Source organism: Chelonia mydas, chromosome 3, assembly GCF_015237465.2.
Source record: "Chelonia mydas isolate rCheMyd1 chromosome 3, rCheMyd1.pri.v2, whole genome shotgun sequence".
In the NCBI taxonomy this organism is placed as follows: domain Eukaryota; kingdom Metazoa; phylum Chordata; order Testudines; family Cheloniidae; genus Chelonia; species Chelonia mydas.
The window spans coordinates 60061864-60089319 of NC_057851.1; the positions used below are offsets into that span (position 1 = coordinate 60061864).

Here is a 27456-nt window from a genome sequence, read left to right on the forward strand (position 1 = left end):
CAATTGAGCAGTATATTGCATAATCAGATAGCCAGGGCTGACACTGAGACACACTGTTCCCATGTTAATCAATTTCACTCCAAAACCATAAGACCTAATTTTCAATATCGTTGCATTATTCCTTAGCTATTACCCATACACACATCACACAGTGATTATGAGTATTGATAAGTTACAAGCGTTCATTAGAGGCCTTACCTGACATGGATAAATACCATGAAAGTGGTGTATTTGGTGTAGTGAATTTGTCAGATCTCAAACAGGAGTTGCTCGTAAAGAACAGTGAACCCCTTGTCAACTACCATCAATGGGACTCAGGGTAACTGTTGGTGGACAGTGGACATTAGCTGTCATTACATTGCCCAGTATTGCTTTTGTGCCTGTTCTTAGACTGCCATTTATTTGTGCCAATACCAAAGGGACAGGCATTAACTCAGGTTTCAAATTTTATTGCAAATTCACAGTCCTGCTGGCTTCACAGGCTGCGTTTAGTCACTGAAGAATATTTCTGTCGGCCTTCATGGTTAAAGCCTTTCCTTTGACTTCTTTTCTCACCCCATATAGCAGGAAAAAAGTTGGAGCATTATTTTTTGTCAGTGGATCCTGAATGTGTACATATCCAGACATCCCCTCTTATGTCATAAACTTTCTCCACAAAGCTGTCCAAATGCACTGGTCTTAGGATCTTTCCATTCAACAGTGTGCTTTGCATGGCTTCAGTAGCCAGATTTCTTGTTGAAGTATTTTGCAATTAAGTGGTTGGTTCCTCCCCAAAGAAAACTTTGAACCTTTGAAGTACTAGTCAGAGTGCATCCTCATCTTCATTGTCACATTGCTTCCTTGCCTTTATTGACTCATTGCAAATAAGCTGGTCATCCAAGCCAATGTGGAACTTGGCTCTGGTGTCTGCTGCAATATGGGCTCTCAGCTTGTAAGACAAGGCCCATCTGCTGGGGGGCTGAACAAATCTTGGTGATGCCTATAATTCCACCTCCTTTCTTTCTTATGCCATTAAGCCACTTATGGGTCTGATCAAGGTCCATTCGGCTGAACTTCTGACATGATTTCTTGACAATGAAGTTCCCTTGCTGGAACTCCTTGAGCACTTCAGGTGGTAGTGGATGCATTTCTACAGTGCAGATGGTACCCCACATTGCACAGTTTGTGTGGTCATCTCTCATGAAGAATGACATCACACATTTGAAGGTGAAGAGATGCAGCTCCCAATTTCCTTCTCTCTGGGCATGGTTGAGCATGAGCAGTAGGACCATCATTTCCATGTACCACCACCAAAACCTGAAGTTCCTACTATCTTCACCTCAACTGGTCACCAATGTGGAGGTGGGATTTCAAAATTTTTGTGAATTACAAAGACGAAGTGACATGAACTCATCATAAGAATGTAACTGATCGGCTTTGACAATATCCTCTTTAAGCTCTTGATTATGTGCTACTATAAAGTCCAAGAGTTGTGGAAGAAGTGGGGGGGGGAGATAGCTCAATGGTTTGACCATTGGCCAGCTAAACCCAGGGTTGTGAGTTCAACCATTTAGGGGGCCATTTTGGGATCTGGGGCAAAAATTGGGATTGGTCCTGCTTTGAGCAGGGGGTTGGACTAGATGAGGTTCCTTCCAACCCTGATATTCTATGAACAGAATGCTTGAAACGTTGCTTGTAGTCCTGGATCACCCTGGCATGTGAGCTGACATGGTTCACAGCTTGTTCTGCTGATTTGGTCCAAGAACTCCACTTTCAATACAGTCATCTGCTAGCCCTCAAGCCTGTATGTGCTGGCCTATATGTCTTTGAAAGCTTATTGAGATATGGAGGCCACCTAATCATGGAATAAGCCATTCTCTGTACCCTGGTGTGCCCTTTTTAGTTCCATCAGTTTATAGTACAGCGCTTCATCAACGTTTAGAACCACATACTGCTGGCCAAGTACCGACACGTTTGCATCTCTGTACAACAGCACTGAGGATGTCTAGGTCTTGGGCAGGCACGCGAATGATTGGCTGGTATCCAGTGCTAGTTGTCATGTGCAACTGGCTGAAACCCACATCTTGGGGTCTTATTTTGACGTTAACAATAAAAGCTAAATCAGAAGCTCTTGCCTGCATCCGCAGCTTTGCAGTTTTCTTCAGAGTCAGAGTATCACTCTTTGCAAACATGGTCCATGAATACTGGTTTAGCTTTACCATTTCTTACATTGGCTGATAAGACTGTGTCAATTGCATCAGCAACATTAAGTGTGCTGTTGTTTGATGGTTTTAAATGATTCAACATGAGATATGGGGCAAGTCCTCTTTGCCAAGCAGTAACTTGGGTTGCATGGAACTTGTGTTTGACATCCAGAAAACATATAATTTGTGTCAGTATTGGTGGCTGCATAGAGAAAAAAAGCATCCTGAGAACAAGCTGGAAGGAATAACATCATCATTCTCAGCTTCCATACTTTGTAGGGTTTTCTCTGCTAGGGCTGTGCCCACTTTTAGGATTTCTTCATAACTAATGCAGTGGCTAGTCTTATGGAAAAGTCTGAACAAGTTGTTTTGACCTTGTTGCCTGATGGAGGGTTCACCCAAGACCAATATGCTTTAGTGTCCATTTCCTTCCAATACTCACACCATATACGAAATATTGAGCTACACTAAGCACCTTGAATTTCACTGATTCTTGTTTCTCAGAGTTCTCTTTATTACCATCGTCTTCGTACAGCACCTGAGGAACATGTGCAGGCTATCTGGAATGCAAGCAAAACATCATCCTCACTGACTCTGAAACCTCTGCGGCCAGGGTGTGACAAAGTATCTCCTAGAATTTCAAATGCAACATGTACCCAGTGACAGAAATATGTCTCCTTGGGGATGGTAAATGGGGACAGCCATCTTATCATCTTGGCAAGAATTACTAGTGATTTGGATATGTATTTATACTTGGCTGGAATTAAGAGTGTTTGTCTCTCAGCAGGAGACCGATCAGACAATGAAAGGAACTGAAATAAGTCTCCAATATGAGCTTGGAGTTTGTCCTTAAATGATGATCTATGACTGATGTAGGAGTGTGGAATTTCAGTGCCAGTTTCCTTTACAAGATTGCACTGATGATGCTGTACCTCAGCTGGCGGCATGCTGAAGCTCACTTTGAAGCCAACGCATTGCTGTATCAGTAATTTTGGTGCCATCACTCTTCTTCATCATAGACCTCATAAACAAGATGTAACAAGTTAGATTCAGCAGCTATGAGGTCATTTACTCCACCTAAATGAACACTCATTTTGTGGTCAAATGCACCTGCACTTATTATCTGTTCATTCATCTTGAATGTAGTAACAGAGATGAGTCTCTGTTTATGATGCACGTCTTGTCAAAACATCTCCAGTTCATAGGTTTCACAAAACTGGACTGTCTTGTATTACGGACACTGATTGTTTTTAATGAGAAAACTACAGCCTGCCACATACTCTTATGTTCTGTAGCCTCTAGAATTTGCTCTTGTCAGTGTATTGGGCATAGCAATTTCTGTGCCACACAATTGATACTGCCTGTTCTGAATGAATGATGGACTCAGTTCTGTCAATGGCCTCACCGTATATGATATTGTGTAGTTTCTTTCTAATGGCTGTTGCCTCCCGTATTCTACGCAATCCTTGTTCACTGACTTCATGCCCATCTTCTCTGTGTTATTTGCCAAGAAGCAAGTAGAGACTGTAGGAAACTGGGGTTGATCTGTTGAGACTTCCTACCAGTTCCATTACTACCAGTTTATCTTCAGCTGTAACCAATATGAATGTTATAAACCATCTCAGCTAACGACTGTTGCTTTGTTTGTAAAAAAAAGTACCATTGCCAGAACGTCTATGTTAATTCTGGTCAAACTACAAAGCATTACATACTATACAAATACTAAGCATGCAAGAAATTGAGAAAATGATTTCACTTTTTTATGAGAAAATAGCTTCTGTGTTTGACTAACTTATTTCTAATATTACAATATACAGATGACTCAAAGCTATCAAAAGTTGAATATTAGGGTGCAATAGGTGTTAAAACCATGATTTGTGTCTTCTCATTTCTCTTCTTAATAGACTGAGAAGTACAGTTTGATTTCAATGATAAGTTCATGCACAAACCATTGGTATATCAAACATTTCTGGTGAATTTTGGTGGCCATATATATCTGCAGGTTGAACATCAAAATTCAACTTGGTAGCAGCCATTTTAAAAATCAACAGGTTCAAATTTTGTTAGAAAAAGTTGTTAACTTTGAATCTCTTCTAGAGGATTGATTCTGAGATTTCTATCTAGTCTACTATGCCATCTGATAGGCTGGAGTTGTAGCTGCTGAACCTCTGCACCACCTAGAGGGTTGAAGTTGCTGGTTAATAGTACAAGTTCCTTAGGGTTTGAGCCTGCTGCCATTCAAATCAATGGAAGAACCCCCATTGACTTGAATAGTGCAAGATCAAGCCATTAATTTTCCTATACTCCTGACAACTTTATCCACTGGTTATTCTATTACCAGTGAGAATATATATTCCAATACAGACACTCATCTTCAGAGAGATATTTGGGCTATTAAATTAGCGGTCTTGATTCAAATCTAAAACTAGTTGTTTTTTTTAATCTAGATCTATTAGAACATATGCCACCAATTTAAGGTATGATAAAAAGTTTACAGACGGTAAACTTTCAAGTGAAAGAGCAACCAAAACTGATTTGGATACTCCTAAGATTATTTTTACTAATTTAATTAAAGAAAATTGAGTATCAGGAAATATTTTGTTTTAAATTAAAGATTTCTATCTGGGCAAAGAAAGGATTCATGAGATTAAGTCCTTAATACATATGCAGGACCTACTGAAACTGTCTGGAAATTAAATTCAAACTCCCTATTAGGTAACAACACTTGGAATGTCTTGTATTACAGGAGGAGGAAATGCGCCTATGAAACTGTGCAGATTTAATTGTGTTATGTCTTTACAGAATACAAAGTTTTTTAAAAAATAATTGTATCTAAAATGTAACTAGCATATCATTAAGTTTTCATAAATTTGGAATACACTCAGAAGAATGATCAGATATTTTGTTATGAAAATCAACTTTTGATATTGGACAAAGTCTATAAAAGATTGGTTTGGTATTACCAACCAATTACTGCTATTTTAGTAAAATAATAGGTATTATTCAGTTTATATTTTTCCCCACCATATTCCAACTAGATCAACTGGAAACCTAGGCATTATGGTTTAGGTTTAGAATCTGTGAATTCATTTAAGCTTCTCTTCTGAAAGTTTATCTAAAACTTATCATGAAGTTTGAAAAAGTTAAGGTTCCTTTTGGCAATGTTATCTTGCTCGCACTGGGCATACATAATGTCTGTAGCATATGCCATTTTCTTTTTATTCACTGTATTGTGTTCTTTTATGTAGTATGACAGGTGACCTCTCTTCCTCAGAGGGGTTTCAGAAGGTCCAAAATGCAACAGAATTATTTTGATTACATTGTGCAAGAGGTGAGCCATTGAGAGGTCAGCAAAAGTAGTAGGACATCTAGTACTTCACAGAATTGAGCTCTGCTGCAGTGCTCTGCACGAGGCAAAGAACATGGCAATGATGAAGGTGAAGGATTTCTGACAACATGACCTAAAAATCCTGCATATAGAGTCACTACTCCTGCTCATGCTTTGCAATATTGGCCATGCAACTGATATAAAGTGGTGGTGATGATGATGACAATTGCGATTCTTTTCTTCATTTCCATGCTGTTAGGATGTTTAAGCAGACTGTGGACTTTTTGAGTTTTACCCATAGCTAGACAACCATTCAGGGAAGGGATTTTGTTCTTGTTTAGGATATTCTACTAATTAAACATATTAAACAGCACTATATAAACACTATTTTGGATTAGACTGTTAAAACTAAGTTTTCATGTAAAGTGGCCAAAACCTTCAGAAGCACTTAAGTCTCACTGAGTCATTTAAGTACGTTTGAAAATATCATCCAGGATGTTCAATGTGTCATGGAAGAATACTTTTTATACTGGAGGCTAAAACCAAACCCCTCTAAGACTATTGTGTCAGAATTTTTCTAAACATCAAAAGGAAAGGTGGAACTCCATGCAGATTTCTGTGGCCAGCAGATATGACACATTCCCACCCTGAAATATCTTGGTGTAACATTAGAATGAAGCTTCACATGCCAACAACATCTGAAAAAATTCACGACAAAATAAAAATGTGTGTAAATCTCATCCAGCAACTAGCAGGAATGACCTGGAGGGCTGATGCAAAAACTCTACTCTCCTCTTCACCGGTCCTTGTCTACTCTACAGAGAATACTGCTAACCAATCTGGATACACCACTCCTACACATCACTTGTCCATTCTTAATACCATTGTTTAGATTATTACGGGCACAGTGATGTCAATGACACAACCATGGCTTCCTGTAGTAGTGCATATCCACCCCAGCCCCCAAAGTCATTGAAACATGAGAATTCTTCCATCTTATTTAAGGAAACAAGAATCTTCCAATACATGAAGACCTAAATAATATACTAAGATTTCAACTCAAATCCAGAAAACCTTTTTGTGGGTTACAGCTCAAGAGCTCAAAGATTTGGGTTTTCCTCCAAAGACTACAGGTAAGCAAGATGGAAAGATGTCAATATCCCGAATAAATGCCTCAGCAAGGACTCAACCAAAGAACCCTGTGGCTTTTCACTCCCACAGAAAATATGATCCACTCTGAATCACATCCACACATCAGACGGCAGATGCACCTACTTTCTCCATAAATGGGCACTGAGAATCAAGCCTATCTGTGACTGTGGAAATAGACTTCCAACTATGGAACTCCTTGTCAATCAATGTCCCAATCATATCCCAGTAGTATCTCTGAAATCCACTCTGGCACCTGAAACAATCAATTGGATTGCTGGCCTAGACTTGCACATCTAACACTGCTATTTTTAAGCCATACAAAAGGAGAAGTATGTGAGCAAATCCACAGTGGTATGAGAATTTTAATATTTGCATTTCCTGACTTTATTTAGAATGTATATCTTGAAAACTGCATATTAATATAAGTTTATGCAATGTATGTTATCATATGGTATTAGTCTGTCTTTTGGAAGTGAGCGAAAGATGACATGAAGCTAACCATGGAAGGAAGCAGAGGATTGCAGAAGAGCATGGGGTGAAGAGATGGAAGATTGATCAATACCTTTTGCTTCTAAACATGTGGTTTTCAGACTTGTTGAGTTAAAGCTTAAAATACACTCTTGTCTGTGCAGAATAACAGTACATAAAAAGGGTACTCACCCTGACTTCATAAATATTATCTGAATAATCCACTGTCTGGCAGATATAGCTGTACCCTTGAGCTCTGGATGCCAAAAATAGCTGAAAATATTAAAATTATATATGAGGGGAAAGAGTCCATAAAAAGATAATTTTATTATTTATTAGTGATTTTAGTGTTGTTATACACTTACTCCAAAAGCAGTATTTTAAATAATTTTTATTTACAATACAAAGATGCTATTTTAAAAAGTGGTCAATATTTAGTTTTAACAATGTACTTTTTCATATCTTGTGGTGTCAAAACAAGCGGTCCCCTAAATTAAACATAAAATACTCAGAAAAAAAATAAACTGAATAGTCTGCAAGATATTTAGAGAACAGAATAAATGATGATGACTTCCACTGTGACCTAAAGCCATTCATACATGGAACCTGCCATCAGAGGGAGCATGTTTCTGAGACACAGGATCCCTTAATGAAACCAACAAGAAGTGTAACTCTATGATCAGATATAGGGAGAGAAAATGCTCTCTCAGATAGCTGGGACCTAGATCATTCAGAGCTATAATATTGTAACCAACACTTGGAAATGTACACAGAGGCAAATACAAAACCAGTAAAAAGCAGTGGTATAATGTGTTCATATACATGCCACTTTGAGGCTAACTGCTGCATTCTGTACCAGCAGAAGCTTCCAAGTGCTCTGGAAGGGTCATCCCAAATAAAGCACTTTGCAGTAATTTAGCCTGCAGGAGATAACGTTTTCAATCACCGTTATACGTTCTCATCTGAAGGGAGGGGCCACAGCCTTTTGGTCAACTTTAAAAAGGTATGTCATGCTGCCTCCCTCCCCCGCCATGTCTCCAAATTCAAAGACAGCAATGAATCAGGTCCAACTTCAAGGCTGTCAGCCATAATGGCATAGAATGGTTATATAGATGACCTCCAGAAGAGACTGCAGCCTCTATTCCAGCCTCTACTGAGCAGTCACTTCTATGTTATTCAGATCAATCTTCAATGAATTTACTGCTCTGTGTCCCCATCTCTGTCAGATACTGGAAGAGGAGGAAAAGAATGGAGTAGCTAACAAAGAGATGGTGTAAAGTTGCATGTCATTCAGATACTGATAAATCTGCAGCTCAGGGCATCAAGCTTCACTAGTTGCTGTATATACATGCTGAAAGGGAGAGATGACAAAAACGACCCTTCAAAAAAGAGTTAATAGGGAGAGAGAACAATTAAATCAGCACAGCCCACTGAGTCCTCTTACAATTCATTGTAAGACCAGCCCACTTACTGGCCTGATCCCACCTAATGAGTTCACGTGGATCAGGGGAAAGTGGGTAAAATTCTACGGTTTGTGTTATACAGGTCAGACAAGATGATCTAAATGGTCCTTTCTGGCCTTAAAAAAGTCTATAAGTGTCATAGTCAAAAGGTTTCTAAGGTTGTTGATGGATTTAGCCATCAGAAAGGATACCTGGACAGCATTCTGAAGTTTAAAAATGATACCTAATGTATATTGAGTTTACTGGGTAATCTGATTTGTACCAGTTACTAGTCATAGCTTTAACATTAGATAAACACACCAGAGCCATTTCAATGATAGCAGTAGTAGAACTGTTTTTTTGAAGCTGAACTTGGTGCAGTGGGGGATTCCAATACCACTGTGGTAACTTTAAAGATTCTACTACAGGAGCAGAGTAACACACTGAGAGTATCCTGAAATTGGTCTTGCTGTTCATTAAAAGAATGGAGAAGAGTCTTGAGGATTTTGATTTGCAGCTTCTGCACCAGTGTTCTTCAATGCAAAGTTCACAAGATAAGCAGTGCTTGTGACCATGAATAAACTGACATTAAGTTTTTAATTAGCACTAACATTTTGAAACTTAGTGCTGAAGGTGGCCATCTACCTGAAAAAGTGATGTAATGTGACAGCAACTACAGAATGTATTATTTTTAGATCAACAATCTCTCTTTCCCCCTCTCCAGCATACACTACCTGTATTACAAGTCTTCAGAGAGGACCTTGGAGTTACCTTCCCTTTCCCACCTTTAGCTGAAGAAATCAAATGTAGTGCTGACACTGCACTGTTTATTCTTTGCAATTAGACGAGACACACATTGAGTCAAATTCTGCTTTAACATATACTCTTTGCAATCCTATTGTCTTCACTGGGTGGTGTAAACTGGAGAGGAATGTGGTCCAGTATGCTCTGAATAATCTAATAGCGAGAGGACTTTCACGGAGGTTAAAATTCGTTCTACTGAGTTTGTCTTCACACAAGTAGCTTCCACATAGCCAAACAATGCTGTAAAAGAAGCCCTGGGCCCATATGAAAAAATAATTGTCGGGAACAATACCACTTCTATGGTGAACACATAAAAATAGAGTTTTTAAGAGTCCTGTTTCCAAAAGCTGTTAGTTTCAACTGCACAGTTCACTTGCTTAATTCCAGGCTCCTGGCAACAGATCTTGTGCTAGCAAAATCTAAATTCTTCCATCAAGGAGTTAATCTGAAGAAAGATTTTCAGCAAGTGAATGAAGATAGTCACAAATTTTAAATCAGCAAAATGTTTGCTGAACTGATGTGAATTGCACTAAAAAGCAGTAAGGGATGTTCTATTAATAAGAGCATTCAGGTGAACATTTCTCGCCTTATAAAGTTATATGCAAGATAATTCAAGCTTAGGTCACTGAACATGATCCCATTAAGGCACTGCCCACACAAGGAAATTCACTGTCATAACTGTAGCGGAATAAAATATTCTGCGATAGTTATTCCATAATAACTCCCTTTAGGAATACTCTATTCTGGAATAAAGTGTCCACTAGGGAGCTATTCCAGAATAGCTACTGAGGAGTAACATACTCTGCTTTAGCCATGCTGGTCAATTTACCCATGTAAACAAGGCTTAAGAAAGGTGAAGTGTAGCAGGCAGCAAGACCAAGTAACTTGGCTATCATAAATCCTTGTTTGTGAAATCTCATGTTTTTCAACAGAAAACTCTATGAACTGAGTAGAAATACTATTGTAAAATTTTGCCTCACTGCCCTTAACTAAAAGAAAATATGATTTACCTCTTTTGTTCTCATTCTAAAGATCAACAAAAGTTTGAATTTCCATTACCTCATTAGTATTTTGCAGACATACACTGAAAATACAAGTTAATATAATGTAGCTATCCTTCAGTTTCTAATATAATAGCCTGTCTGAGACCTTGCAGAAAAAACCTAAAGACAGAGTGCCAAATTCTCATTTTAGTTACACTGGTATAAATCTAGAATAACTCCACTGACTTCCGTTGATCTGCTCCAGAATTGGGTACTTGTGAGAAGAATCTGATGCAGGGACAGACATGCCTTCCACTCAAAAAGGATTTTTACTATCAGAGTTAAAACAAAGTATTAATAAGTCAAGCTATTCTACATGACTCCTACATATATGCTTTTACAGTATGCTGATTCACAAATTCGTGATATATACCAATTCCAGCAGAGCTCTAAAAAATCCAATCAATGTATTCAGCTTCCAAAACAGCCAGTAAAATTATCCAGAGAATATAAAAATGATACAATTTATCTAACACTGTCAAAGTTGTGAATTCTACCACATTCAAAAGTATAAAAATACAAAACCAACCTCTTTGAAAATATAGAAGTTAAGTAGAACCATTCCAAAGTTGTAGCTAATCAATAAGAAGCGCAATTGGAAGGGTTCTCTTCTCCTCATCCACTTGGGACCCAGCCAGACAGTGAGGAGGTAAAGAGTGCTTATAGTCAGTGTTGGAAATGGAGATTGCATCAAGAACCAGTCATCAACACGTTTGTCTGAGGGAAATAAAACACAACAAATTAACTGAAATAACAAACTACATATTTTTTCATTAAGTTTAAATAAAATATATTCACTGTAATTTTAGGCATCACATTTCTTAAAAGTTAAGAACAGCCATATTGGATCAGACCAAAGGTCCATCTAGCCCAGCATCCTGTCTTCCGACAATGGCCAGTGCCAAGTGCCCCAGAGAGAATGAACAGAACAGGTAATCATCAAGTGATCCATCCCATCGCCCATTCCCAAATTCTGGAAAACAGAGGCTAGGGACATCATCCCTGACCATACTGGCGAATAGCCATTGATGGACCTATCCTCCATGAATGTATCTAGTTCTTTTCTGAACCTGTTATAGTCTTGGCCTTCACAACATCCTCTGGCAAGGAGTTCCACAGGTTGACTGTGCATTGTGTAAAAAAACCTACCTTTTGTTTGTTTTAAACCTGCTGTCTATTAATTTTATTTGGTGACCCCCTAGTTCTCGTGTTATGAGGAGTAAATAACACTTCCTTATTTACTTTCTCTATACCACTCATGATTTTATAGACCTCTAGCATACCCCCCCCCGCAAGTCGTCTCTTTTCCAAGCTGAAAAGTCCCAGTCTTATTAATCTCTGCTCATATGGAAGCTGTTTCATACCCTTTTTGTTGCCCTTTTCTGAACCTTTTCCAATTCCTGAATATCTTTTTTGAGATGGGGCAACCACATTTGCACGCAGTATTCAAGATGTAGGTGTGCCATGGATTTATATAGAGGCAATATGATATTTTCTGTCTTATTATCCATCCCTTTCTTAATGACTCCCAACATTCTGTTCGCTTTTTTGACTGCCACTGCACATTGAGTGGATGTTTTCAGAGAACTATCCACAATGACTCCAAGATCTCTTTCTTGAATGGTAAGAGCTAATTTAGACCCCATCGTTTTATATGTATAGTTGAGAGTATGTTTTCCAATGTGCATTACTTTGCATTTATCAACTTTGAATTTCATCTGCCATTTTGTTGCCCAGTCACCCAGTTTTATGAGATCCTTTTATAGCTCTTCGCAGTCTGCTTGGGACTTAACTATCTTGAGTAGTTTTGTATCATCTGCAAATTTTGCCACCTCACTATTTATCTGATTTCCAGATCATTTATTAATATGTTGAATAGGATTGGTCTCAGTACAGACCCTTGGGGAACACCAGTATTTACCTCTCTTCATCCTGAAATCTGGCCATTTATTCCTACCATTTGTTTCCTATCTTTTAACCAGTTACCAATCCATGAGAGTACCTTCCCTCTTACCCCGTGACAGCTTACTTTGCTTAAGAGCCTTTGGTGAGGGACCTTGTCAAAGGCTTTCTGAAAATCTAAGTATACTATATCCACTGGATTTCCTCTTGTCCATATGCTTATTGACCTCCTCAAAGAATTCTAGTAGCTTGGTGAGGAACGATTTCCCTTTACAAAAACCATGTTGACTCTTCCCCCACAAATTATGTTCATCTATGTGTCCAACAATTTTGTTCTTTACAATAGTTTCAACCAGTTAGCCTGATTTCAGTACCGAGCATACTGGCCTGTAATTGCCAGGATCACCCCTGGAGCCCTTTTTAAAAATTGGTGTCACATTAGCTATCCTCCAGTAATTTGGTACAGAAGCTGATTTAAATGATAGATTACAAACTACAGTTAGTAGTTCTGCAATTTCACATTTGAGTTCCTTCAGAACTCTAGAGTGAATACCATCTGGTTCTGGTGACTTATTACTGTTTAGTTTATCAATTTGTTCCAAAACCTCCTCTAATGACACCTCAATCTGGGACAGTTCCTTAGATTGGTCACCTAAAAAGAATGGCTCAGGTTTGGGAATCTCCTTCACATCCTCAGCCGTCAAGACCAATGCAAAGAATTCATTTAGTTTCTCCGCAATGGCCTTATCATCCTTGAGTACTCTTTTAGCATCTCGATCGTCCAGTGTCCCCACTGGTTGTTTAGCAGGCGTCCTGCTTCTGATGTACTGAAAAAAAAATTTGTTCTTACTTTTTGAATCTTTGGCTAGCTGTTCTTCAAATTCTTTTTTGGCCTTCCTAATTACAATTTCACACTTCACTTGCCAGAGTTTATGCTCCTTTCTATTTTCCTCACTAGCATTTAACTTCCACTTTTTAAAGGATGCTTCTTTGTTTCTCACTGCTTCTTTTAAAGGTTCGTATAACATCTATCCTACCTGGTATAGATGGACTTGGCAGTTAAGAGATAAAGCACTTGTCCTTTCACTGATCATTCATTTTTTTTAAAACAAAAGAAAGTATTTTAGTAACATTACACTTTTAAAAGGTTAGAAAAATGCAAATTAGTGTACACAATTCAAAAGCTAGGGAATTACTGTGTGAGGCAAATTATATTGGTCAGGTCCACAAAAAACAATTTTATCATTGGCCATCACAAATTACAGTCACATTATTGCAACAAAATGAATTGGCACCAATGTCATTCAGGTTCAAGTATGGATACACATAAATGTGGTAAACCAGAGAACTCAAAATTTAATTGCTTTTATATTAGTTTAAATTAGGCATTAATTAACTTAACCACACTAAGTTTAATGCAGGACCAATTGTTATACTTGATATATAGGTCAGTGTCCTATGCCTCAGATCTAGAGGTAATGATAAGAGTATTGGAAAACTACTAAATAAAACAGTTCAAAGGGCTGGCTTAGTGAGAGTACCCTGTGCTGCCATGTGGGAGACCAAGGTTTTATTTATAGATTCAATGAGTCACTCAAGAGCACCACTCCAGAGATCTGAAGTTATACTTAAAGGCCCGGAATTTGCTATACTAAGTCCTGGTTCAGTGTCAAAAAAAGCACTGCTAGTCTGAGGACGTAGTGACATCTTTGAGATGCAGTAATTAAAGCATGGCTCCACTTTGAAAAATAACTCTGTAAAAAATGGCACCAGTTTAATCAGCAGATCTGCTTTTTATCTGTACTCAGAATTGTATCTAGTTACTCTACATACGAAGAGTAACTTGTTCATTACCGTCAGCACAGCTGTAGGAGAGTGAACAGGATTATTTTCTGGCTCATGCACTACTAGTGGTATTGTTAACTAAATTTCAATTACAGCGTCACTTGTGGAATATCACTGTCTTAAAATTTTGCCCTTGGTTATACTTGTGCAACCTCACTGAAAGAAATACAGTTGTACATATGTAACTAAGGGTAAAATTTGGCATGCAGAATCCTTATTACTGGTCATGTTGCATAACCCTGAACTAATATATAACTTCTTGATCTCAGGTTAAGTTGCAGGGCTGACAGAAACCCCATCTTTTCATTTGTAAATTGTGCAATTCTGACACAGAATCAATGAGAGAACTATAAAACATAAAATTTCCATTTGTACAAATTAGAACTACATTTTAGGTCTGATATCTCAAAACCACCTGGGCTTTTAATAAGTTCTGTATAGCAGAATTTCCTGGACTGTGGCCTGCAGGAAGGACAAATCACATGGTGCTGGCGCTTCCTCCCCGCTTCCAGACACCTTTCTTTGCAATTAAGAGCTTGGAGGCCTAAATAGAGGGAACAGAAACCAGACTAACTACTTCCACTACGGGCTGTTACTATTTAATAGGAAGAGGAAAGGGAATAGGAGACAGACTCAAAAACTGGAGCCACTAGCAGGACTGGTCCTGTTAGAACAAGAGGAGCCAATAGGATAAGGGAACCAGGCAGCTAGGCAACTTGTGCAGGGGAGAGAAGACCCAAGCATCAGGGAAGTATGTAGAGGGAAAAGAGAAGTGGATCAAGTGGCAGAGAAACATTTACAGTGAACCAGAGAGTAGACATGCCAAACCTGTGGGAAAAAGCAGAAATTGGGCTTGGTTTTGGCTTAATTGGTTTGTGAGTTGCTTGTTGGCAAGTTTTGGCTTGTAGCTTGTTGCAGCTTGTTGCTTCCCTTTTTTTGATCGGCTCCCAGCAAGCAAGGGCAAGGAGGGGAGAGAGTCAGGGGTGCACAGCGGGCCCACCACAGTCCCAGACTGCACGCTGGGAGGGGCGGGAAATCTAGTCACATAGAGTGTTGGGGTTCTTAGGGATTGGCTTGCTTTGAAATGGAATTAGCTTGATTTTTAGTTTAGTGTGAAAGTCAGGGTGCTTATTTACTGCATGAAAGTTGACAACTGTGCTAGAGAGATATAGTGGAACAGACTGGGTGAGAATGGGAGGAAACATTAAGGGCAAGAGGTGACCGTAATTAACACAGTTCTTGGGACAGTATCTCTATTAAAATATGATCTAATCTGTGAAGAGTATGAGAACCATGATTTTACAGTACTCAAAGTCTGGGATACTCAGCACTGCAGCATTTGTTTCCAGCCTAGCAAGATGCTAAATATTTTCCCAGAAATCACATTGTGATGATTACCATTTTACCATCCCACCCACACTTCTATTACCATTCAATTTTAGCAACTGCTTTCTCTCTAGCAAATTGAGGTAAACAAGTGCAATGCTTATACCACCAGAAAGAACAGAACCTCAGCTTCCTAACAGAATGAAATAATTGACGCAGATTCTCAACTGTGCTCAGCTTCTGCCAAGCAAAGATAAGAGGGTATCTGCAATGGAACCAGTTATGGCTTCTAGATTCTGGAGTCAGTTCCGGGCCATCTGAGAGCTGGGAGTAGCCAAGAAGTAGCATGCTCTGGCTACATCACCTTCTCATCTCATACATGGAAGGCTGCCAGGGTGTGGCAACACAGGAACAAAAAGAGATCCAGTTGCTTCGCAGCCTCTTTGCACTGCCTGAGCAGGGCAAAGGGGCAAGACTGCATCAGAAGATCTTCCCTTTAATCTCCAGCCAGCGGTTCAAAAGACACTGAATGACTAATATGCCAGTATTGAAATGGGAGCAGAGGGAGACCATATGAGTCCCAGCAACTTCCAGCATAATAAGCAATTCCTTCTTCTGCATCAAGGGGAACTACAACCCAATGGAAATGACTGGAGAAAATGTCTGGCACAGAAAAACTCTGAGTCTCTCAAATACCATACGTGCAAAGAAACCAGAGTGGAGATGGACAATGCAGGCATCAGGAGAGGCATAGCCCACAACTCTAACTCTAAAAGGTGACCAGGCTTTGGTGAGAGTTCCCATTATCATCCTCTTCCCAGGCAGGGAAAAAGTAAACAAATCAATCTGCTTTGATGAGCTAATTTTCCCAGTTGTAAATTGGGCATTGTATTGTTACCATCTGGAACAGGTCAGGTTCTTCCCTCTTTGGCAATGTTCTGCCTCCGATGGGGTAGAATTCAGGCTATCATTATATCTCTATTGGCTTAATTAGTAAAAACACTTTATATAAAGTGAGATAAAAATAGTGAGATAAAAATAAAACTGATCCTGAAATCTCTGGATTTCTGAAGTAGTCCAGGATTGCATTCTCTAGTGCTGCCATGGCACAAATTCACATTGACCTGAAGGGGACTTTAGTGCTAATACTTATAACAGTATCATTCACATTCATAGCTAAATGTGAACGGATGTTGTGCCTGCACTGATGTTAGGCCTGTCAGAACTGACTGGACTTGCTCTCTCCCAAAGATATGCAAAGATCATAGGCCTGCTTGTCTGAAGTCTCGTTTCAAAATCCCTGTGTCGTACAAACACCCAAAATCCGCATAGGCACACACTTTGGGTCCACTCTTATTAGGTGTATGGCAGGTGTGGCAAAACCAAGGGCAGTGGGGGCTAGTACCCCTGCAATAAAAATATTGTGGGGGCTGATCTGTATTTCTGCTCCAGCACATGTCACACACCACCTTGTAACCCTGAGCCCTGGCCAGGGAGTAGATAGGAACCAGGGTGATCAAGATGTGAGCAGCTACCCGCAGAGAAAGATATACCCCAACCTTCCCCCATTTCCCCTGATGCTGTCCCCATCCCTTCTAGCCTATGGTATTTTTCAGCTTGCCTACATATACATACAGGGACCTCAAAAATAGGCACACGACTGGACCTTATAAAACTACCCCTAGATTCTTCATGTCCTGTCAAACTCCTGCCTACCATTATGGTGAGACTTTGGACAATGGACATGTTTCACCCAAAGAAGAAGCCCTCAGTGAGGTTCAGTGAGAACCTGATAATCGATGCCTTTAAGGGGAAGGAGAAGTGATTCTTGAGTTTAGTTTCTATATCAGTATAGCTATGTTTGTAAAGTGCTTGGGGATAAAAGGTGCATGGATTAGACATAATTATAATCGAGAACCTACTAGTTAATCTCCTCAGCTGTCTTATCCTTGTTTTCTGCACAAACTCACACCATAACATTTTTGCATGCTTAGAGCATTAACAACACATTATATTCTGACTAATTTAGTTTGGGAACTATAGGACAGAAATATGAATAAATACAAATAATTACATTTTGACAGGGCTTTTCATCTGTAAAGAATTTTATAAAGAAAAGAGGGTAAATATCTATATAAAATGTCAGACAGATAGGGGAAAAGGGGGCATTGGGGGTCAAATGACTTGTCCTAGCTAACACAGAGGCAGTGGCAGTCTTGTGCTCATGCTACCATAGTATTTAGTACATACGTAAGAGCTGCCATACTGGGTCAAACCATGGTCCATCTTGCACCGAATCCTGTCTCTGACTGGCCCATATCAGAGCTTCAGGAGGAGAGCACAGCTTCAGGAGGAGAGCAATTATGGAGTGATCCATCCCTCTCTTACACTCCTGGCTTCTGGTAATCAGATGTTCAGGGTTGCCCAACCATGGGGTTGCATCCCTGACCATCCTGGCTGATAGCCATTGATAGACCTATTCTCTGTGAACTTATCTAGTTATTTTTTTAACCCAGTTATACTTTTGGCCATCATGATCCCCCATGGCAATGAGTTCCATAGGTTAGTTGTGCTTTATGTGAAAAAGTATTTCCTCTTGTTTATATTAAACCTGCTGCCTATTAATTTCATCAGATGACTCCTGATTTTTATATTGCGTGAAAGGGTAAATAACACTTCTCCACATCCTTCATGATTTTATAGATCTCTAGCAATCCCCCCTTAGTCGTCTCTTTTAAGCTGCATAGCCATAATCTTTTTAGTCTCTCCTTGTATGGAAGCCATTCCATACCCGATTGTCTTTGCTGCCGTTCTCTGAACCTTTTCCAACTCCACTATATCCTTTCTGAGATAGGATACAGTATTCAAGGTATGGGTACACCATGGATTTATATAGTGGCATTATGATACTTTCTCTTTCATTTTCTGTCCCTTTCCTAATAGTTCCTAACAGTCTCTTAGCCTTTTTAACTGCTGCTATGCATCAAGCTGAAGTTTTCAGAGAACTATTCAGTGACTCCCAGAATTTTCTTGGGTGGTAACAGTTAAGTTAGAACACATCATTGTGTGGATAGATAGATAGATGGGATTCTTTTTTTCTGATGTGCATTACTTTGCACTTATCAATGTTGAACTTCACTTGCCATTTTGTTGCCCAATCACCGAGTTTTGTGAGATTCCTTTATGACAGCTTTGGATTTAATTATCTTGAGTAATTTTGTATCATCTGCAAACTTTGCCACTTCACTGTTCATTCCCTTTTCCAGATCATTAATGAATATGTTGAACAGCACAGGTTTCAGTACAGATCATTAGGGGACTTCGCTGTTCACCACTCTCCATTGTGAAAACTGACCATTTGTTCCTACCCTTTGTTTCCTATCTTTTAACCAGTTATTGATCCACGAGAGGACTTTCTCTCTTATCCCATGACTGCAGCGGTGCTGGAACAATTTGTATAGTGGGGGTGCTAAAAGCCATTGAACCAAACTGTAAACCCTGTATATGATGGAAACCACTTCAAGCCGGGGGGGTGCTCCAGCACCCCCCGCACCGCTATGCATGACTGTCTGCTTTGCTTAAGAGCCTTTGATGATGGACCTTGTCAAAGGCTCTCTGAAAATTCAAGTACACTATATTGACAGGATTACCCTGATCCACATGCTCATTGACTCCTTCAAATATTCTAATAGATTGGCGAGGCATGATTTAGCTTTATAAAAGCTGTGTTGCCTCTTTCCCAACATATTATGTTCTTTACTATAGTTTCTACCAATTTGCCATAATTCTGTTCTTTACTATAGTTTCTACCAATTTGCCCAGTACTGAAATTAGGCTAACTGACCTGTAATTGCAGGATTGCCTCTGGAGCACTTTTTTAAAAATTGGCATTACATTAACTACGTTCCAGTCACCTTGTTTCAACAATAGGTTATATACTACAGTTAGTTGTTCTACCATTTCATGTCGGAGTTCCTTCAGAACTCGAGTGAATATCAAATACCTGATGACTTCTTACTGTTTAATTTATCAATTGTTCTCAAACCTCTTCTACTGACATATTAATTTGGGACAGTACTTCATATGTGTCACTCAAAAAGAATAGCTCTGATGTGGATATTTCCATCACATCCTCTGAAGTGAAGACCACTGCAAATAATTCATTTAGCTTCTTTGCAGTGGCCTTGTCTTCCTTGAGTGCTTCTTTAACACCTGTGTCATCTACTGGTTCCACTGCTTGTTTGGCAGCCTTCCTGCTTCTAATGTACTTTAAAAAATTACTCTTAGCTTATGTGTATTTATTAAATTGCTTCTCAAATTCTTTGTTGGCCTGCCTTATAGTTGTACATTTTATTTGCCACAGTTTGTGCTCCATCCTATTTTCCTATTAGGATTTGACTTCGAAATTTCGAAGGATGCCTTTTTGCCTTTAACGGCCTCCACTATCCTGTTGTTGAGCCATGGTGCCATTCTTTTGGTCCACCTATTGTCTTTTCTGATTTGGTGTATATGTTTAGTTTAAAACCTCTATTATGGAGCCTCTATTATTTTTAAGTAGTCTCCATGCTACTTTACCCTTGACGGCTCTTTTTAATTTCTGCCTAACTAGCATCCTCATTCTTATGTAGTTCCCCTTTTCAAAGTTAAATATTACTGTGGGGGTAGGGGTTATATATATTTTCCCTCTACAAGGATGTTAAATTTAATTACATTATGGTCACTATTACAGAGCAGTTCAGCTATATCACCTCTTGGACCAAATCCTGTTCCATTTAGGATTAAATCAAAAGCTGCCTCTTCCCTTATAGATTCCAGGACTAGCTGCTCCAAGAAGCAGTCATTTATGGAGTCTAGAAATTTTACCTGTGCATCACACTCTGAGATAACATTTACCTAATCAACATAAGGATAGTTGACATCACCCATTATTATTGCATTTTCTGGTTTTGTAGCCTAACCTCTCATAGCATTTCATAATCACTGACATCATCCCAGTCAGGTGATCAGTAGTATATTCCTACTGCCATTGTCTTATTATTCAAGCATGAAATTTCTACCCATAGAGATTCCATGGTACAGTTTTCTTCATTTAAGATTTTCACATTATTTGACTATGTTTTTTTTTTAAACTTATATTGCCGCTCCCCCAGCAGCACAACTCACTCTTTCATTCCTATATATTTTGTACCTTGGCATAACTGTGTCCCATTGACTTTCCTCATTCCACCAAGGTTCTGTGATGCCTATTATATCAATATCTCCATTTAATGCCAGGTACTCTATTTCACCCATCTTAGTATTTAGACTTCTAGTATTTGCACTTGTGCATTTGAAGGAATTTAGTTGCTTCCCTTCATGTTTTATGTTTAAATGGGACTCTTTTATGTTTGACTGTTCCTCACTAGATCCTACCTGTACTTTACCAACTTCTTTCCTCTCCTCTACACTAGGATATAAAGTATCCCCTTTAAGAAATCCTCCCTAGGGATGTTTCTGACCCAACCATGTGTTCCTCCATACCTGTTAGCTTTCCCCCATCCCTTAGTTTAAAGAAATCCTCTACAACTTTTTAACTTTTATGTGCTAGTAGTCTGGTTCCATTCTGGTTTAGGTGGAATCCAACACTCCAGTACAGGCTACTCCTTCCCCAGAAGGTTCCCCAGTTCCTAATAAACCTAAGTTCCTCTTCCTTACATCATTGTCTCATCCACGCATTTACCCCTTGCAGATCTGCCCGCCTTACTGGCCCTGTGGGTGGAACCTAAAGCATTTGAGAGAATGCTACTAGGAAGGTCCTGGACTATAACCTCTTACCTAGCAGCCTTTACTCTGTTACCTTTCCCTATGTCATTGGTCATACCAACAGGCACCACGACCACTGGCTCCTCCCCAGTGCTATTAGAAGGCTATCTAGATGTGTCATGAGATCCGCAACCTTCGCCAGGAGGTTCTCCCGGTCATCAACACCCCCCCCCCCGAACTATTTCTAATAAAAGAATCCCCCGTGACTATTACCTATCTCTTCCTAGAAACTGGGCCTCCACCCTTGGAAGGGCATCCTCAGTGCGAGAGAATATCATGACATCCTCTGGAAGGTGGGTCCCAACTATGGACCATTTCCCTCTGCTCCAGGTTGATGCTCTCCTGCCTCGACACTTTCATCCTCCTTAACTGTAAAGAGGCTGCCAGATAGGAAAGGAACCATTCTACTATGTCCTCAGAAGTCTCCTCTGCGTACCTCCAGTTCATCCACTCTGGCCTTAAGAGCCCATACTCTATCTCCGAGGGCTGTGAGTTGCTAGCACCATATGCACACACATGACACATGCCCATGAGGCAGGTAATCATACATGTTGCACTCAGTGCAATAAACCGTATAGCCTCCCTCCCCCCTGCTGCTGGTCTTCTACCTGCATTTTTTTAACTCTTGTGGCTTTTTATGTAGCCTATGTTTAGGGTGGATTAGGGTTTGGGGTTTTTCTGTCATTTCCTGTGAACAGAAAATATTAAATGATTCAAGATCTTCTGTACAAGCAGGGTTCCATAGCATAATTTCTTCTGCTACTCTGGAGTAAGCTATCTCACTGTAATCCAAAAGTGCTTTGTCATGCATGAGTACCGTAGACTAGAATAAAAAGGGGATCCTATTAGATTGTGAACTCCTTGAAGCAAAGAATGTGCCCCTGCCCCTTACTATTAGAAATCATAATCCCAAATAAACCTTAAGAAAGAAGACAAAAGTAAAAAGAGACAGGTAATTTTTTATTTACTAGTCCAATAGTTTATTGAACTAGGTGGTCCCCCTCCCCAGAAAAATAGCCAGATATAAAATTTCCTCCTATATTTTCATTTCCTTCCATAAGAAAAAATATGGGAGACATTTCATCACCACCTTCCTTCCACAAACACTAACTGCACTCAACTCCATTAAACTTAAAAGAATCAGACAGTTTCTAGAAGGTTTTGAGGTTCCACCTCTCTCCTGGGATAGACAAAACCAAAGATGACCTTGATCTGGCAACTGGATCTTGATGGACAGACCCCTCTACCCAGTGATAAGCCCTCAAGAGTTTATTAGGGCTGCACACTGCTGCAGGTGCCTGCCCATGCAGATCTGTTTCAGGATTATGGCTGAAGATTTCACGTGAGACTCTGAAATTCAAAAATAGGATGAAAACTTGACAAAATGCAAAAAAGGCTAGTAAAGCTGAAGTCTCCAAGTGACAAGAAAAATAGTTTTCTTAGTGTAATTACGTTCTCTTTTGTGTAAAGGTGCAAAGCTATGCCTTTAATAGGTCATCAAATCACAATACAAAGTATAATGCTACAAGTTATACAACATCTGGTAAAAAAACGTGATATGGATATGTTCCACTTATGGTAAAATCTTCACCACCTATGCAGTACCTGAGGAAACATCTCAGTGGGTGGCAACCTTCCCCACAATGTACAGAGCAAATCACACTGCAACTACACAGTTGCTGTTACAACCCCTGAACTGTAACTGTGCTTGCAGCTTGAACAATGGATCTACATAGTTCAGATACACGGTTAATAGCTGCTCCCCAGCCCACCCGAAACATTTTCAAAGAGAACACAACGTAGCATCGCTCCTCATTGTGCACTGAGGTTCCAAGTCTGCCTGGGTGGCCTTTCTGTGGCCTGTCTCTCCCCTGGGACAGTTCTACGAAGGGTGCTGGAACAATTTTTATAGTGGGGGTGCTAAAAGCCATTTAGCCAAACTGTAAATCCTGTATATAATGGAATCCACTTCAAGCCAGAGAGTGCAGCAGCACCCCCAGCAATCCTAGTTCCAGCACCTATGAGCTCTACTATGTTTTAGGTGTTATGTGCCTGCACAAGGGGTGACAAGATCCCACGCACTTGAAATATGCTTTGGCTAATCAATTCTATTATTGACATTCCACTACTAATGAGTTAATTGTTGGTAACTTCTATCACACCTACTACACCATGGTTTCTTATATTTATTTTTGAGACAATACTAAATGCAAAGATATATTTTTTACAGTAGAGCTACTGGAATGTATTCAATGTATCAGGAAATACAGCAGTCCTTTGGAGGTTTGTATCATGTCTCAACGTTTCTTTTATAAGTTACTTTGCATGTCCATGCGAAACTCATTTATAACAGCTTAAATTAACTCACACAGCTATGGTCAAATCAAGCAATACATAATAAGTACCTTCAGTAAAACAACTTCACTACAGTTTACTGATTTAAGGTTGCTTGACTGATGTATACAAAAGAACATAGTCTGCTGTCACTCTGATGTTGCCCTGAGTTTCTTTTCTGAAAAGTTAATTCACAGTCAGATAATATATCATACTTATAATGAATCTGAAAATATTCTGTTAACAGGCAAAAAAATCAGAAACATCCTTACATCAGCAAAATCAGTACTATTGTGCACCCTATTCATTAGACTGTGTGATGACCAAAATGGCATCTGCTGGGCACAGAAAACTATGGTTTTTAAAGGGACTTACTGCCTTATTAAATCCAGCAAATTCACATGCAAGAAGTTGAGAAATGAATCTTCCCATGAAAATTAAATATAAAAGCAAGAAAGCTGACCCCTCAAACTGCTTCAGTTCAAAATTACAAATGCCTTTATCTGATTAGAATTGACAGAGAGTGACTGAATGTTTCAGTGGATTAATGCATTTATCTTCCAAATCCTAAGACCCAGATTCTAATTTGATCACAAGTAAAATGACTCATTACAGCATAGCCAACAGCACAACTACATCTCTTTTTGTAAGAAAAATAAAGTGTATATTCCAAAAAGGTAAGAGTTTTAATTTGCACTTAGCCGAAAAAATGAACTCAAAACAAAACAAAAGAAAAAAAACCCCAGGGAGTCTAGCAGTCACAAATGTTAATGTTTTTACCACATGAGAAATATAGTTATACAAAACTCAGACCTTTATATGGAATAAGTTTTACAGTAATTGTGGGGGGGGGGGGGTGAAAGTTCTTCAAAATCCCACATTATAAATCTGAAGCAAGAGATAAAGAATATATATTTTAATTATTTTTTTTTGAAGTACCTATCCTTGTGGTATTTAAATTCTCCTTATGAGACACATGCCGCTTTAGCATTAGTGGAAGTTACACACATGCACTGGGGGGAGAATCTCAATAAAAGACTTAAATAAAACATCCACATGCTAAGAAAACAAGGACACACAATTAACCTATCTTCCAAAGTTTTTAGGGGGTGGGGGAAAATCAATAATGTGGTGAGCTAAAGCTAAAACAGAAAGAAGCTCAACCAAATCATATTATATGGTGTTCAATTTTTTTGGTGTGAAATTTGCTTCTGTCAAATCTAGTGGCTACTTTCTTTATAATTATCTGTAAGTTATTATAGAGACTCAAAAATTAATCTTTCCAAATTATTTTGACCAGTAAGTATAAACTGTGAAAAGAGGCAGAAGAATACCGTACCTACAAATATACATTGTAGGGGAAAATCCTGCATTAGCAGGAAGATGACTGCATGGTCTAATGTGTCTTTTCCATCCAATTTCTATATTAGCTTTGGAAAGCATTATACATCTAAAAATATATAATGCAGGTTTAAAATATCCTTGCATTCATATTTCATGTAATATCAACACACAGTAGTTTAGGTTTTTAGATTAAGAGCATATTCATTCCTTAGCTAGAAGGTTGCTACTCACTAATTTATCTGGGGAGCCCTTCAAAGTATTAATAGCGATGGCTACTATTCTCAGCGCAAAGACACTTACAGTGCCAATCCAGCATATCCATCTGTCCAATTACCATCACTTCTGCAGATGTCTTTAAACAGTTACATTTCTAAAGGCGCACTTCAGGAGCAAGCTTTTTTCATCTCAGTCAGTGTTTTTCGACAAAAAATTTAAACTGATATTTTAATAATTCCAACAAAAATGATAGTATCCCAGATATTATTAACCAGTTGATCACTTCCTGAGGTACTGTATTATTTTATTTGACTTTTCAGATACCTTCAGTCAGCTCTCCTATTGCTATCATTAAGCAAGGACTTTACAAAAGAGTGCCATCATAAGAAAGCAAGTCAGGATTAATGAGCTCACACACATTAAACTACAACAAAATGTTTATAAAGGATTTAAATTAGCTTCCTTCTGATGCGGTTTTTGAGAATTTAAACTGCTCAAAGAAACACTATGCTTCATAAATAATGGCCCAAATGTTTACTAAATAATGCAAACATTTACTAACAAGTACAGTATTTACTACTGCACATAATCTACTTGACCTGAAGGGAATCACTCACAGTACAGAGCATGACACTCACTAATAAGTGTCTGCAACACTCGGTCCTAAGCTTGTAAACTGAAGAATTAGCACACACAATAAACATTTCAAATACTGCATTTATTGCAAATACATTCTATCACATTTTTTTAGCTTGTCAAAAGAGTCTGCCAGGATGTCAAAAGAATCCTCACTTGGAGGGGCTGAAGTAGCTAGGAAGGGGCTAATTAACTTAGCAGGCTGCACCTACGGGAGAATTAGTCTGGCTAAGCAAGCCCTAACAGAAGATGAAGCTCAGCTGAGCAGGTGTAGGGTGGGCCCGTACAAGCCAGAAGTCTGAGAACAGAAGGGAGCTACAGGGGAAGTAGTCTGCAGTTATTCCCTGGGAGGAGGGAGGTATGTTTGGAATCTAGACTCTAGCAAGCACCTGAGAGGAGTGAAGCAGCCACAGGGAGCTCCAGCGGTATCCTAAAGGGTCAGTGCTAGAGGACAAAATAAGGAAATGAGCACAGGGAAATTGTAACAGGGTCTGGAAGTAAGCAGACCGTGGTTGCTGAACAGAGGGTCCCTGTACTGGAACCTGGATTACTGGGTGGGCTTGGGTTCCCCAGCCCACCACTGAGGAAAGTGCCCTAGTCTTGCATTACAGCAGTGGTTTCCAAACTGGGGTGCACGGCAGCAGGAGTGCCGCCGAATAGCACTCCGCTGTTTTTTTTCTTCGGCGGCAGCTCTGCACGTCCACATGTCCCCTCTGGCGGCATGCCTGCTGCAGGTCTTCTGGTCTTCACCCTGTGGGTGCACAAGCCAAAAAGTTTGGAGACCACTGAATTAGAGGATGGCCTGGAAAGGCAGCCAGACAGTTCATCTGGAGAGACTTTGATATGCAGCCATCCTGTCCTGGAAGGGAAAACACATATAGTGACCCAGCTGGAGGGTCATGAAGAGTGAGTGCACTGAGTGAGAGGGAACACTGTGAGAGCAAACAATGGAAGGGGGTACCAGACCATGAGCAGCCAGGAAGAGGTGAGTGAATTGTGTTGCTCAGTAGTTCAAGATAACCAAAACCTCAGAATGGACAAGAGAAATGCTTTCCAGAAAAGCTGCAAATATGCCCTTTAAACCCTTTGGTGAATGACTAAACAGTCTGTCCAATTTGAGTTTGAAGGTGAGAACTAACCTCCTGTCTCAGTTTCCTTAAACTCCACCAAACAGGAGGAAAAAGCAATGATTTTTTCCCACCTAGGCCTCTGCTAAATTCCTCTTCTGACACTTCAGCCAGTTGTGCCATAGACAGCACTTCAAGTGACACTATTGTGTCTAGTTTGTTCCAAAGCTTAAATCTGACAAAAACTAACTGCAAAACCCAAGACCAATACAAATGTCAGGGTTTTAAAATTTTCAGTAGAAACAATTTTCAAAAATAAACTTTCCCCTATGGCATTTGCAATCCAAACATCACAGTATTTTTGGTTATATGAAAAGATGCTACTGAACCAGAGTAGTCAGTTTTACTTCTGTTCATAGAAATTTGCTAATGCAAGCCAAGAAAAAGGCAAAATAAAAAAAAATTCACTTCTAATAACGTGAGATATTGGTAACATGGATAAAGTGGGGTTTTTTTTGTTTAAGGATTTTAACATGACTGTCTTCTTAGGAATTGATGCTCCTC

At 39.4% G+C, this 27456-nt stretch overlaps 1 protein-coding gene across 2 annotated transcripts in view; it reads right to left on the reverse strand.

Moving 5' to 3' along the window:
- The window catches only part of ELOVL4 (ELOVL fatty acid elongase 4), a 62513-nt gene that overhangs the window by 22306 nt on the left and 12751 nt on the right, over positions 1 to 27456 (reverse strand). For both annotated transcript variants that reach the window (XM_037894368.2, XM_043542558.1), the window contains exons 2-3: positions 10950 to 11137; positions 7324 to 7404 (exon numbers count right to left, since the gene is read on the reverse strand). In XM_037894368.2, coding sequence (XP_037750296.1) covers positions 7324 to 7404; positions 10950 to 11137 — 269 coding nt within the window. The remainder of the gene's footprint in view (positions 1 to 7323; positions 7405 to 10949; positions 11138 to 27456) is intronic.